This window comes from Mustelus asterias, chromosome 21 (genome assembly GCF_964213995.1).
Source record: "Mustelus asterias chromosome 21, sMusAst1.hap1.1, whole genome shotgun sequence".
Classification (NCBI taxonomy): Eukaryota; Metazoa; Chordata; class Chondrichthyes; order Carcharhiniformes; family Triakidae; genus Mustelus; species Mustelus asterias.
The window spans coordinates 5,501,805-5,517,106 of NC_135821.1; the positions used below are offsets into that span (position 1 = coordinate 5,501,805).

The following is a 15,302-nucleotide window of genomic DNA, read 5'->3' on the forward strand; positions in this document are numbered from 1 at the left end:
ACGTTTCCTGATTCTCACTCCACAGAGATTGCCAGACCCACCAAGTGTTTCCAGCATTTTCCGTTTCTAGTTTAGATTTCCAAGCTTCCTTTAGCTTTTCTGTCCAGTCTATGTACCTCAGCCTCTGCTCTGCCCAAATCCATACAGACACTGTGGTAACACTTGTCGCACCCAGACACTACTCCAGTGCAACAGCTTGGTGTGGCTCCTGCTCTGACCAAGACCACAAGAAACTACAAAAAACCGCAAGAACATAGCCCAGTCCATCACGCAAACCAGCCTCCCATCCATTGACTCTGTCTACGCTTCCCGCTGCCTCGGGAAAAGCAGCCAGCTTAATCAAGGACCCCACGCACCCCGGACATTCTCTCTTCCACCTTCCTCCGTTGGGAAAAAGATACAAAATTCTGAGGTCACGTACCAACCGACTCAAGAACAGCTTCTTCCCTGCTGCTGTCAGACTTTTGGATGGACTTACCTTGCATTAAGTTGGCCTTTCTCTACACCCTAGCTATGATTGTAACGCTACATTCTGCACCCTCTCCTTTCCTTCTCTATGAATGGTATGCTTTGTCTGTACAGTGTGCAAGAAACAATACCTTTTACTGTATACTAATACAAGTGGCAATAATAAATCAAATCAGTTTCTGCGTTGTATTGCATACACCACCCACTGTGTAATACATTGTCCTGTCTAATCAGATACCCATGGGGATTTCATAGAATCATAGAATCCCGACAGTGCAGAAGGAGACCATTTGGCCCATCGAGTCCGATCACAATCCCACCCAGGCTCTATCCCTGTCACCCCATATATAGTTACCCTGCTAATCCTCCTGATATAAGGGGCAATTTAGCATGGCTAATCAACCTAATCCGCACATCTCTGGAGTGTGGGAGGAAACTGGAGCACCCGGAGGAAACCCACGCAGACACGGGAAGAACATGCAAACTCCACACAGACAGTGACCCAAACTGGGAATTGAACCCGGGTCCCTGGTGCTGTGGCAGCAGAGCTAACCATTGTGCCATGAGGAGGGCATCAACGTAATTTCCCTTCAGAAGATGGGTGGTGAGCCACTTTCTTGACTTGCCAGATCATTGAACAGGGCAGTTCTGAATTACTGGCATCACATACAGACCAAACCAGGTAAGAACAGCACACAGCCTCCGCTACATTTAAAGTAGTGGGATTTTCCAGTCGTGTTCACCCGAGATCGGAAATCCCCGTCCGAGATCAACAGACCTTTAAGTGGTCCATCAAATTGTCCATCCTACCCATCGCGAAGACTGAGAAATTTACTCCAAGATCACAATTACCAATCTTTTTAATTCCAGATCTATAAGGGTGGCACAGTGGTTAGCACTGCTGCCTCACAGCGCCAGGGACCTGGGTCCAATTCCGGCCTCAGGTCGCTGGCTGTGCGGAGTTTGCACATTCTCCAAATGTCTGCATGGGTTTCCTCCGGGTGCTCCGGTTTCCTTCCACATTCCAAAGGTGATTAGCCATGCTAAATTGCCCCTTAGTGTTCCAAGATGCGCAGGTTAGGTGGATTGGCCATGCTAAATTGTCCCTTAGTGTTCCAAGATGCGCAGGTTAGGGGGATTGGCCATGCTAAATTGCTCCTTAGTGCCCCAAGATGTGCACATTAGGTGGATTGGCCATGCTAAATTGCCCCTTAATGTCCAAAGATGTGTAGGTTAGGTGGATTGGCCATGCTAAATTGCCCCTTAATGTCCAAAGATGTGTAGGTTAGGGGGATTGGCCATGCTAAATTGCCCCTTAGTGTCCCAAGATGTGTAGGTTAGGGGGATTGGCCATGCTAAATTGCCCCTTAGTGTCCCAAGATGTGCAGGTTAGGGGGATTGGCCATGCTAAATTGCCCCTTAGTGTCCCAAGATGTGTAGGTTAGGGGGATTAGTAGGGTAAATGCATGGGGTTATGGGGTAGGGTAGGCGGGGAGGTGGGCCTGGCTAAGGTGTTCAGTCGGAGAGTCGGTGCAGACGCGATGGTCTGAATGGCTCCTTCTGCAGTGTCGGGATTCTATTCTATGATTAGTCAGTCGAATTCAAATTCTTCAGCTGCCATGGTGGGTTTTGAACTCACGTCTCTGGGGTACTTTGATGACTAGTCCCATAACATCACCTCGATGCTACCATTCCTCACCTAACACACTGTCATTCAGCTCCAATGTGTGACAGCACTTTGCCCAGTCCATACGAACATCTATGTAGCACACTGTTCAGTAAATACACCTCGTAGCTGTGCAACACACTATCCTGTCATAGAATCATAGAATCCCTACAGTGCAGGAGGACATTCGGCCCATCGAGTATGCACCGATAACAATCCCCATCCAAGCCCTATCCTTGTAACCCCACGGAATCCCCCTGACACTAAGGGGAAATCCCACCCAAACCTGTTCCCCGCAACCCCAAGTATTTACCTCACTAATCCCCCTAACCTACACATCTTGGGACACTAGGGGGCAATTTAGGATGGCCAATCCATTTAACCTAGGAATCTTGGGACACTAAGGGGCATTTTCACATGACTAATCCATCTAACCTACACATCTTTGGAGCATCCGGAGGAAACCCACGCAGACAGTGACCCGAGGCCAGAATTGAACCCGGGTCCCTGGCACTGTGAGGCAGCAGTGCTAACCACTGCGCCACCATGCCACCCTGTCAACATGCATTTTCCTGTACAAAGCACTGTGCATTGTCCAGTGCACACATACCCTCTCTATTTTGTGTAGATCCCACCGACCATTCCATGAACCTCCGGAGCAGGAGAAGGCCATTTAGCCCCTCGAGCCTGGTTCCTCCACTTCATAAAATACATGGATAACCTGTGAACCAACTCCATTCGCCTCACTTCATATCCCATCCTAACAAAAAAATGATCAGTCTCAGATTTTAAAATGATCTCGTATCCACTGCCATTTTCAGAAGTGAGTTCCAAATTTCTAACATCCTTTTTGTGTAGACGTCTATCGCTCCTGTGAGATCTGGCTCTCATTCTCATCATTGGGCAGTGCGGTGGCACAGTGGTTCACACTGTTGACTCACAGCATCAGAGACCCGGGTTTGATTCCCAGCTTGGGTCACTGTCTGTACAGAGTCTGCACGATGTCCCCGTGTCTGCGTGGGTTTCCTCCGGGTGCTCTGGTTTCCTCCCACAGTCCAAAGATGTACAGCTTAGGTGGATTGGTACAAAGAACAAAGAACAAAGAACAGTACAGCACAGGAAACAGGCCCTTCGGCCCTCCAAGCCTGTGCCGCTCCTTGGTCCAACTAGACCAATCGTTTGTATCCCTCCATTCCCAGGCTGCTCATGTGACTACCGCCACCGCACTGCCCAAGGTAATACTAAATTGCCCCTTAGTGTCCAAGATGTGCTGGTTAAGGTGCATTGGCCATGCTAAATTCTCCCTCAGTGTACCCGAACAGGCACCAGAGTGTGGCGACTAGGGGATTTTCACAGTAACTTCATTACAGTGTTAATGTAAGCCTACTTGTGACACCGATAAATAAACTTTGAACTAATTGGTACACAAGTGGCCCCTTGTTCTGGACGCCCCAACCAGCGGAAGCAGGTTCTCTCTCCCTACCCTGTCTTTTCCCCCTTGAAAACATTGAGCAAATCACCCTGTGACCTTCTAAATTTGGGGGGAACTCAGCCCAAATCTAGGCAATGTCTCCTCATAATTGGGTCCTGGTTTCATTGTGGGAAACATTCGCTGTTGTCCCTCCAAGGCCAATCAGTCCTTTCCCTAAGATGTACTACCCAGAGCTGCTCACATTAACTCCAGCCGTGGGCAAACCTAGGCCTTGTGAATCTGTAGCACAAATTCTATTTCCATTATATTGTAGTCCTCCAGATATATTCATTCCACGAGCTTTTTCAATTACTTTCTGCGCTGGGCAATGATATTTTAATGATCCATCTACCTGGACCCCAAGTCTCTGTGGGCCTTCACTTTTTCGAGCTTTTAGAAAATACCTTGTCCTATCCTTTTTAGGTTGGGAGTGGGAGAGCTCACATTTACCTTCATTGAAATCCACTTCCACAGCTTGGACCCTGAGGGGAGGCTATGGCCTAGTGGTATTATCGCTAGACCATTAATCCAGAAAACTCAGCTAATGTTCTGGGGAACGGGGTTTGAATCCCGCCACGACAGATGGTGGAATTTGAATTCAATTTTTTAAAAATCTGGAATTGGGAATCTACTGATGATCATGAAACCATTGTCGATTGTTGGAAAAACCCATCTGGTTCACTAATGTCCCTTTATGGAAGGAAATCTGCCGTCCTTACCCGGTCTGGCCTACATGTGACTCCAGAGCCACAGCAATGTGGTTGATTCTTAACTGCCTCTGAAATGGCCGAACGAGACACTCAGTTAGCGGGCAATTAGGTATGGGCAATAAATGTTGGCCCAACCAGCGATGCCCAAATTTCATGAACGAATAAATTATAAAAGAAAAAAGGTGAAACTTTAGCTAACAGCCTCTGAAGATTGGCGCCACATCCACTCCCTCCACCACTGCCGCTCAGTAGCAGCAGTGTGTACCATCTACAAGATGCACTGCAGAAATTCACCAAAGATCCTTAGACAGCACCTTCCAAACCCACAGCCATTGCCTTCAGCACCTACAGGTTCCCCTCCAAGCCACTCACCATCCTGGCTTGGAAATATATCGGCCGTTCCTTCGCAGTCGCTGGGTCAAAATTCTAGAATCCCTCCCTAACGGCATTGTGGGTCAACCCACGTGGACTGCAGCGGTTCAAGAAGGCAGCTCACCACCACCTTCTCAAGGGCAACTAGGAATGGGCAATAAATGCTGGCCTAGCCAGCGACGCCTATGTCTCACAACTGAATTTTTTTTAAAAGAGGCGTTTAATCAAGTGCCTTCGGAGGGCTAAGGGACATTAGTGAACCAGATGGGTTTTTCCGACAATCGACAATCCATAGACACTCCTCCCCCCACCCACCTTTTCATCCCATATATTATCTTTTCTAAAATATATAGTCCGCTTGCAGACCACCCTGTGGCTGTTTGGGGTGGATCTTTCTCTGGTGGTTGCTGTATGAGAGTCAGAGGGCAGGTGTCTTTCTGTCTCTGTCTAGCAGGGTTAAAAGGCTGGAAACGTAGCACCCACGTGAGCATTTCTGTTTGTGCTGATTCTGAAGAGGGATTTATGTCTATGGGGATATTGCTTATATTGGTTCTAGAGAGGTGGATAGCTTTTAAGTACCATACTTTTTATTTAGCATCAGGACCCCTGGGTAAGAATTATACATGTTTAAGTGTTTACGTATTTTAATTGGTAAAAGTTGTGCTTTTTTTTGTTATGTTCTGTGTTCTTAAATAAAGTTTGTTTGATAAAAGCTCCCTCGCGGGTCACTTGAATCATACCTGGAATGAAACACCTTATGCTCACCTGAATGTCAAAATCAAAAACAGTTGGAGGGCGATCTGAAGGGGGATACTGGGGAACGGAGGCCGGCTGATAGCAGCAGAGGCAGTGACAGGTCTCTGTTGCCCTCAGAGCACAGAAACACAGAGCACAGTGCGGTACGGTGGCACAGTGGTTAGCACTGCTGCCTCACAACGCCAGGGGACCCGGGTTCAATTCCCGGCATGGGTCACTGTCTGTGTGGAGTTTGCACATTCTCCCCGTATCTGCGTGGGTTCCCTCCGAGTGCTCTGGTTTCCTCCTACAGTCCAAAGATGTGCGGGTTAGGTGCACTGGCCATGCTAAATTGCCCCTTAGTATTCTGGGATGCGTAGGTTAGAGGGATTAGCAGGGTAAATATATGGGATTACGGGGATAGGGCTTGGGTGGGATTGTTGTCGGTGCAGACCCGATGGGCCGAATGGCCTCCTTCTGCACCGCATCATTTCTATGACCCCTTGGGGTCTAAGCTAACTTCAAAATATACAAAGTACAAAGAACAGTACAGCACAGGAACAGGCCCTTCGGCCCTCCAAGCCTGCGTCGATCATGATGCCTGCCTAAACTAAAACCGTATGCGCTTACAGAGTCCGTATCATTCCATTCCCATCCTATTCCTGTATTCGTCTAGTTGCCCCCTTCAATGCCGCTATCGTACCTGCTCCCACCACCTCCCCGGGCAGCGCGTTCCAGACATTCACCACCCTCTGTGTAAAAAACTTGCCTCGCACATCTCCTCTAAACTTTTCCCCACGCACCTTAAACCTATGTCCCCTAGTACTTGACTTTTCTACCCTAGGAAAAAGCTGCTCATAATCTTGTAGCCCTCTATCCAGTCGCCCCCTCAACCTCCGTCGTTCCAGTGAGAACAAACCGAGTTTATCCAACCTCTCCTCGCAGCTGATACCCTCCAGACCGGGCAACATCCTGGTAAATACCTCGGAGTTTCTGATCTGGACCCTAAACGTCAGCGGCTGAGTTCGCTGAACCATGAGAAGTCTAGCCCTTTGGCTATTCCAACAGAGCTCTGAAGCAACTTGAGTTAGGGTCTTTGCTCAGCGAGAGGCCTACCTGCCCTGTTGATCTCGATGACCTCTTCCTGAGCTAATGGGCAGGAATCACTCTGGGCACTCCTCTGGGGGGACTTGATGTCAGGCTTGCAGTAGTTGGGAGAACCTGGCTGGGGGGCCCGAGGGATGTGCTTGTTCTTCTTCTTTGGTAGTTTCTGCTTGGCCATAGCCAAGGAATAGTACATGCCAAAGTTATTGACAATAACGGGTACGGGCATGGCGATGGTCAACACGCCAGCCAAAGCACAGAGAGCGCCCACCAACATGCCTGACCAGGTCTCAGGATACATGTCCCCATAGCCCAGGGTCGTCATGGTGACCACGGCCCACCAGAAGCCGATGGGGATGTTCTTGAAGGTGGTATGCTTGCTGCCTGTTATGTCTTCCGGGTCGGCCCCTATCCTCTCCGCGTAGTAGATCATGGTGGCGAAGATCAGGACTCCCAGGGCCAGGAAGATGATCAGCAGGAGGAACTCGTTGGTGCTTGCCCTCAGCGTGTGGCCCAGCACTCTCAGCCCAATGAAATGGCGGGTAAGCTTGAAGATGCGGAGGATTCGGACGAAGCGCACGACGCGCAGGAAGCCCAGGACGTCCTTGGCGGCCTTGGACGAGAGTCCACTCAGCCCGACCTCCAGGTAAAAAGGGAGGATGGCCACAAAGTCAATGATGTTGAGGGTGTTCTTGATGAACTCCTTCTTGTCCGGACAGAACATGATGCGCATCAGGAACTCAAAGGTGAACCAGATGACGCACATCCCCTCCACGTAGGTGAGGAAGGCCTCAGTCTCAATCTCCACGTCCTCCACCACATTGGTAATGTTCCCCATGGTGACGTTCTCCGTCTTGTTAACCAGGTGGTTGAATGCTTCATGCGTCTCAAGGCAAAAGGTGGTGATGGATATCAAGATGAAGAATAGTGATGCAAACGCCACATACTGCGAAAAAAGAAAGAGGTGTTAAAATAAACACAAAGCTCTGATCACCAATGCATCACCATGGTAACACTGAACACTTAGACCTCTGGGTAACAATTTATAGGACTAAGTTTGCCGTGCAGAGTCAATGCAAGATTATAAGGTGCACAAGGGGGGGGGGCGACAGGGTGGCAAAGTGGTTAGTACAGCTGCCTCACAGCGCCACCTACCCAGGTTCGATTCCCGGCTTGGGTCACTGTCTGGGTGCATGTTCTCCCCGTGTCTGCATGGGTTTCCTCCGGGTGCTCCAGTTTGCTCCCACAGGCTGAAAGACACGCTGGTTAGGAGTGGACTCGATGGGCCGAATGGCCTAATTCTGCTCCTATATACCTGAGCAGTGGTCAGAGAAGGGTAAGGTGGCAACTGAATGTTGTGAGTTTGTTCCAGATCGCAGATAACCTGAGTATCACCGCCATAATTCATTCTGTTGGGCAGCACGGTGGCACAGTGGTTAGCACTGCTGCCTCACAGTGCCACCTACCTGGGTTCGATTCCCGGCCTGGGTCACTGTCTGTGTGGAGTTTGCACGTTCTCCCCGTGTTTCCTCCGGGTGCTCCGGTTTCCTCCCAGTCTGAAAGACATGCTGGTTAGGTAGATTGGTCATGCTAAATTGCCCCCTGGTGTCCAAAGATGTGCAGATTATGTGGATTGGTCATAGTAAATTGCCCCTTAGTGTCAGGGGGATTGGCAGGGTAAATACATGGCATTGCTGGGGTCGGGCCGAAGTGGGATTGTTGTTGGCACAGGTTTGATGGGCCAAACGGCCTCCATCTACACTGTGGGATTCTATGAAACTTCCTCAGAGTTTGCACGTTCTCCCCGTGTCTGCGTGGGCTTCCTCCAGGTGCTCCGGTTTCCTCCCACAGTCCGAAAGACGTGCTGGTTAGGGTGCATTGGCCGTGCTAAATTCTCCCTTGGTGTACCCAAACAGGCGCCGGAGTGTGGTCACTAGGGATTTTCACAGCAACTTCATTGGCTTACTTGTGACTAATAAATAAACTTTAGCTTTATAGAATCCCTATAGTGCAAAGGAGGCCATTCGGCCCAACGAGCCTGCACCAACAACAATCCCACACAAGTCCTGTCCCCGTAACCCCACCCTATTTACCCTCATAATCCCTCTGACACTAAGGGACAATTTAGCATGGCCAATCCACCTAACCTACACATCTTTGGACTGTGGGAGGAAACCGGAGCACCCGGAGGAAACCCACACAGACACGGGGAGAACGTGCAGACTCCATACAGAAAGTGACCCAAGCCGGGAATCGAACCCAGGTCCCTGGCGCTGTGATGCAGCTGTGCTAACCACTGTGCCACCGTGCCGCCAACAGAATGAATTATGGTGGTGATACTCAGGTTATCTGCGATCTGGAACAAGCTCACAATATTCAGTTCCACCTTATATAAAAAGATATATAAGACATAGGAGCAGAATTAGGCCATTCGGCCCATCAAGTCCGCTCCGCCATTCGATCATGGCTGATATGCTCCTCATCCCCATTTTCCTGCCTTCTCCCCATAACCCTTCAACCCATTCCCAATTAAAAATCTGTCTAACTCCTCCTTAAATTTACTCACTGTCCCAGCATCCACCGCACTTTGGGGCAGCGAATTCCACAGATTCACAACCCTTTGGGAGAAATAGTTTCTCCTCAACTCTGTTTTAAATTTGCTGCCCCTTATCCTAAGACTATGACCTCTCATCCTAGAATGTCCCACAAGAGGAAGCATCCGCTCCACGTCTACTTTATCCATACCTTTTATCATCTTGAATACCTCAATTTGATCTTCCCTCATTCTTCTAAATTCCAGAGAGTATAGGCGTCAACTGTTCAATCTCTCTTCACACGACCAACCCCTCATCTCTGGAATCAATCTAGTGAACCTCCTCTGAACTGCCTCCAATGCCACTACATCTTTCCTCATTTAAGGGGACCAAAACTGGGCACAATCTTGAATCAAAGACTTATACAGCACTGAAGGAGGCCATTTGGGCCATTACATCTGTGCTGGCCCTGTGAATCATTCCTTTTTAAATATATATTCAACTCCCTCTTGAAAGCAATTGATTCTACATCCACCTACCTCGCAGGCAGCGGAGTCCCGATCCCAGTGACTTACGTTACCTCAGAATAAAACTCACCTCCCCGTCTTTTTTGCCAACTATCTTTGACCTGTGTCTACCGCTTAGCCACTCTCCTGCCAGTGGAAAGTTTCTCCCCTATCTACTCTGTCAAAATCCCTTCTTAATTCTGGGCACCTCTATGAATTCACTCCTCAACTTCCAAGTTTCAAATTGTCTTTTTGTAATATATAACGCAAGGCCAAAGTAAGGCCAAAGCATTCTTTCTGGATGTATCACAGCTTGGTGTGGCTCCTGCTCTGATCAAGACCGCAAGAAACTACAAAAGGTCATGAATGTAGCCCAATCCATCACGCAAACCAGCCTCCCATCCATTGACTCTGTCTACACATTCCGCTGCCTCGGCAACGCAGCCAGCATAATCAAAGACCCTACACACCCAGGACATTCTCTCTTCCACTTTCTTCCATCGGGAAAAAGATACAAAAGTCTGAGGTCACCAACCGACTCAAGAACAGCTTCTTCCCTGCTGCCATCAGACTTTTGAATGGACCTACCTCGCATTCAGTTGATCTTTCTCTACACCCTAGCTATGACTGTAACACTACGTTCTGCACTCTCTCCTTTCCTTCTCTATGAAAGGTATGTTTTGTCTGTATAGCGTGCAAGAAACAATACTTTTCACTGTATGCTAATACATGTGACAATAATAAATCAAATCAAAATTTCAAGTACCTCCATCATTATTGTCCACTTTTTCTCATGTAAGATGATGCTTGCCCAAGGGAAGTTGTCTACAGATATCTCAAAGTCAATTAGAAGGAAGGATTACATGGATGAGTGTTTATTCAGGTCCCTGGTGGAATGTTGGCAATGCAGTAGCCAATATAAGAACATAAGAACATAAGAACTAGGAGCAGGAGTAGGCCATCTGGCCCCTCGAGCCTGCTCCGCCATTCAATAAGATCATGGCTGATCTTTTCATGGACTCAGCTCCACTTACCCGCCCACTCACCATAACTCTTGATTCCTTTACTGTTCAAAAATCTATCTATCCTTGCCTTAAAAACATTCAATGAGGTAGCCTCAACTGCTTCACTGGGCAGGGAATTCCACAGATTCACAACCCTTTATGTGAAGAAGTTCCTCCTCAACTCAGTCCTAAATCTGCTTCCCCTTATTTTGAGGCCATGCCCCCTAGCTCTAGTTTCACCCGTAAGTGGAAACAACTTCCCTGCTTCTATCTTGTCTATTCTCTTCATAATCTTATGTTACTATAAGATCTCCCCTCATTCTTCTGAATCCCAATGAGTATAGTCCCAGTTTACTCAGTCTCTCCTCATAAGCCAACCCTCTCAACTCCGGAATCAACCTAGTGAATCTCCTCTGCACCCCCTCCAGTGCCAGTATATCCTTTCTCAAGTAAGGAGACCCAAAACTGTACACAGTACTCCAGGTGTGGCCTCACCAGCACCTTATACAGCTGCAACATAACCTCCCTGTTTTTAAATTCAATCCCTCTAGCAATGAAGGACAAAATTCCATTTGCATTCTTAATTATCTGCTAATAATGATAATAATATGTGTACAGCCACATTGTGCAGTCTCTCCCCATTGAAATAACATTTGAATTACAGGATTCCCCACCTCAGTCTTGGGCTACTGACTGGATGTTAGCTTGTACTCGCTGATGCTTGGTAGGTCAAGAGGTCCTAAGAGAGGGCACGCACAGTGTCACAGTGGTTAGCACTGCTGCCTCACAGCGCCAGAGACCCGGGTTTGATTCCGGCCTTGGGTCACTATCTGTGAGGAGTTTGCACATTCTCCCCATGTCTGCATGGGTTTCCTCCAGGTGCTCTGGTTTCCTCCCACACTCCAAAGATATGCGGGTTAGGTGGATTGGCCATGCTAAATTGCCCCTTAGTGTCCAAAGATGTGCAGGTTGGGTGGATTGGCCGTGCTAAATTGCCTCTTAGTGTCCAAAGATGTGCGGGTTAGGGGGATTGGCCATGCTAAATTGCCCCTTAGTGTCCAAATATGTGCAGGTTAGATGGATTAGCCATGGTAAATTGCCCCTTAGTGTCCAAAGATGTGCAGGTTAGGTGGATTGGCCATGCTAAGTTAGGTGAATTGGTTAAGTGCATTGACCCGAACAGGCGCCGGACTGTGGCGACTAGGGGAATTTCACAGTAACTTCATTGCAGTGTTAATGTAAGCCTTACTTGTGACTAATAAATAAACTTTAACTTTAAATTGCCCCTTAGTGTCCCAAAATGTGTAGGTTAGATCATAGAAATCATAGAAACCCTACAGTGCAGAAGGAGGCCATTCGGCCCATCGAGTCTGCACCGACCACAATCCCACCCAGGCCCTACCCCCACATATTTACCCGCTAATCCCTCTAACCTATGCATCCCAGGACTCTAAGGGGCAATTTTTAACCTGGCCAATCAACCTAACCCGCACATCTTTGGACTGTGGGAGGAAACCGGAGCACCCGGAGGAAACCCACGCAGACACGAGGAGAATGTGCAAACTCCACACGGATTGGCGATGCTATATTGCCCCTTAATGTTCCAAGATGTTTCGGTTAGATGATTGGCCATGCTAAATTGCCCCTTTGTGTCCAAAGATGTGTAGGTTAGATGGACTGGCCATGTTAAATTGCCCCTTAGTGTCCAAAGATGTGTAGGTTAGGTGAATTGGCCATGCTAAATTGGCCCTTAGTGTCAGGGAGATTAATAGGGTATATGCGTGGGGTTACGGGGATAGGGCCAGCGTGGGATTGTGGTCGGTGTGGACTCGATGGGCCAAACGGCCTCCTTCTGCACTGTAAGGATTCTATGATACATTCTAGATGGGCCAAATGGCCTACCCGTCCTCCTATTTCTTGTGTACTATAGTTCGATGCCTCAGTGGAATCAGAACCGGTATAAACACCGCGTAGGAAATAACTGGCTTCAAGCAGCCTCCTACATTCAGGGACAGGATCTTGCAACAAAAAAAGAGACAGCACGACTGTCGAAATTATGAGTGTAAATCTGCAGAACACTGGCTGTCCTGGAAACTGCAGTTGCCGCTAGTAACAAGCAGGCATGTTGTAAACTGTAGTAATAATTACACAACCTCTTGACCCTCTGCACGAATGTGACAACATCACGGTTTCCCCAAGGGCTAATTAAAAAAAAGGTTAGAGGAAAAATTTACTTCAGAAGTCCAAGTTTTTCTCTTGAAGCAGTCACTAGTCATCACGGGGTCCCTCCCACTACAAACAGCTCCCACTGACAATTCATTCTTCTGTTTTGTTTCCACCAAATTCTGTCCCGGCCTAGTTTCCTGGCAGCCATTAACTGCGCTGGAAGCCATTTTGTCAACGGGGGTTGTGAAGTTGAGTTTGCAAAGGTATAAAGAATGTTTATGAACAATTCAAGAACAACTTCTTCCCTGCTGCCATCAGACTTTTGAATGGACCTACCTTGCATTAAGTTCATCTTTCTCTACACCCTAGCTATGACTGTAACACTACATTCTGTACTGTCTTGGGCGGCACAGTGGTTAGCACTGCTGCCTCACAGCACCAGGAACCCGGGTTCGATTCCCGGCTTGGGTCACTGTCTGTGTGGAGTCTGCACGTTCTCCACGTGTCTGTGTGGGTTTCCTCCGGGTCCTCCAGTTTCCTCCCGCAGTCCGAAAGACGTGCTGGTTAGGTGCATTGGCCGTGCTAAATTCTCCCTCAGTGTACCCGAACAGGCGCCGGAGTGTGGCGACTAGGGGATGTTCACAGTAACTTCATTCATAGGATCCCTACAGTACAGAAGGGGCCCACTCGGCCCATGGAGCTATACCAACCACAATCCCACTCAAGCCCTATTCCCGCAATCCCACGTATTTGCCCTGCTAATCCCCCTGATACCAGGATCAAGTTAGCATGGCCAATCAACCAAACCTGCACATCTTTGGACTGTGGGAGGAAACCGGAGCACCCGCGGAAACCCACGCAGACATGGGGAGAAGGTGCAAACTCCACGCAGACAGCGACTGAGGCCGGAATTGAACCCGGATCCCTGGCTCTGTGAGGCAGCAGTGCTAACCATGCGCCACTGTGCCGCAGTGTACATTGCAGTGTTAATGTAAGCCTACCTGTGACACGAATAAATAAACTTCAATTGCTTTCATGGTTTGGACCCCAGTGAGTTAAATTGCTTCTCATCGAAGTGAACTGAAGTGAATTCCTTTGCACCAACTTAGTCAAGCAATTGGATCCAATTAAGGTCTATATTTTTTGAATCTAGGTTACACGGCACTCACCAGTTACAAAGCGCTTGACAGGCTGTGATAGGCTGGACTTTCTCTCAAACACAAAAGACCTACAAAAAAAAACAAGATACAAAATGGTTCCAGATCCAGTCTCCTCCTCATCCAATCGAGTGTAACGGCCTCAGACTGATTCAAACTCCAAGTCGCACAAATGGAACCAAAATGTTGACTGCTCCAAGCCTGTGAATTCCAGCCAACTCAGAAGTTGTTTGGATTTCTCCCTATTAGGCACACAGTCTGTTCCCTGCCAACCCAATGCCAGCCAAGCCTCTTTAACAGTCTAATCACTTTCTGGTGTAATCTGTGTTTGTGTTCCTCGTTTTTCGTCGTTCGCACATAAAAGAGAGGGCCAGGAATTTGCAAAATTGTCTATAACCACTTGCCACGCAAAGACAAGAGTGCACAGAATAAATGTAAAATCTGCCTGGATGAGCCAACGCAACTCGACACAAACACCCAGCTTTTCTTCACCTGAGGTGGCACGTAAATGGCACAAAGTGAGATATTGGTACATCAAACAGTGCCTCCATTAGTTCCATAGTCTGAGTCACGGGCGGCACAGTGGTTAGCACTGCTGCCTCACAGCGCCAGGGACCCGGGTTCGGTTCCCAACTCGGGTGACTGTCTGTGCAGAGTCTGCACGTTCTCCCCGTGTCTGCGTATTAGATATTTCAACTCTGGGGGAAAAAGAATTCTGACTGTCACCCCTATCCATGTCTCTCATAATTTTCTAGACTTCTATCAAGTCTCCCCGCAGCCTCCGCCGCTCCAGAGAAAACAACCCGAGTTTGTCCAGCCTCTCCTTATAGTTCATACCCTCCAATCCAGGCAGCATCCTGGTAAACCTCTTCTACACCCTATCCAAAGCCTCCACATCCTTCCTGTAATGCGGCGACCAGAGTTGAATGCAATGCTCCTAAGTGCGGCCTAGGCAAAGTTTTATAATGCTGCAACATGACATCCGAACTCTTGTACTCAATGCCCCGACCAATAAAGGCAAGCATGCCATACACCTTCTTTACCATCCTATCTACCTGTGTGGCCACTTTCAGGGAGCTATGGACTTGAGCCCCAAGATCCCTCTGTACATCAATGCTGTTTAGGGTCCTGCCATTGACTGTATACTTACCTTTAACATTTGATCTCCCAAAGTGCAGCACCTCACACTTGCCAGGATTAAACTCCATCTGCCATTTGTCCGCCCATATCTACAACTGATCTATATCCCGCTGTATCCTTTGATATTGTAATGGCTTCAATCAGGCCATTGAGGTTGGTATATTGGAATATCAACTCCCTGATTAAAGAGTCAATTGATGGGCCAATCAGGGAGTCGTTTCCTTGTATTTAACTGGGAGTGTCAGTTCCTCTGGCACTCCCAGGCTGCA

At 48.3% G+C, this 15,302-nt stretch overlaps 1 protein-coding gene across 7 annotated transcripts in view; it reads right to left on the bottom strand.

The window, feature by feature from the left end:
* Positions 1-15,302, bottom strand: part of LOC144509053 (voltage-gated potassium channel KCNC1-like) — a 67,333-nt gene that overhangs the window by 26,255 nt on the left and 25,776 nt on the right. For 5 of the 7 annotated variants that reach the window (XM_078237347.1, XM_078237340.1, XM_078237342.1 and 2 more), the window contains exon 2: positions 6,539-7,472. In XM_078237347.1, coding sequence (XP_078093473.1) covers positions 6,539-7,472 — 934 coding nt within the window. Of the gene's footprint in view, positions 1-171; positions 182-6,538; positions 7,473-15,302 lie in introns of all 7 variants that reach the window. The other 2 variants (XM_078237345.1, XM_078237344.1) reach the window with 2 other exon arrangements.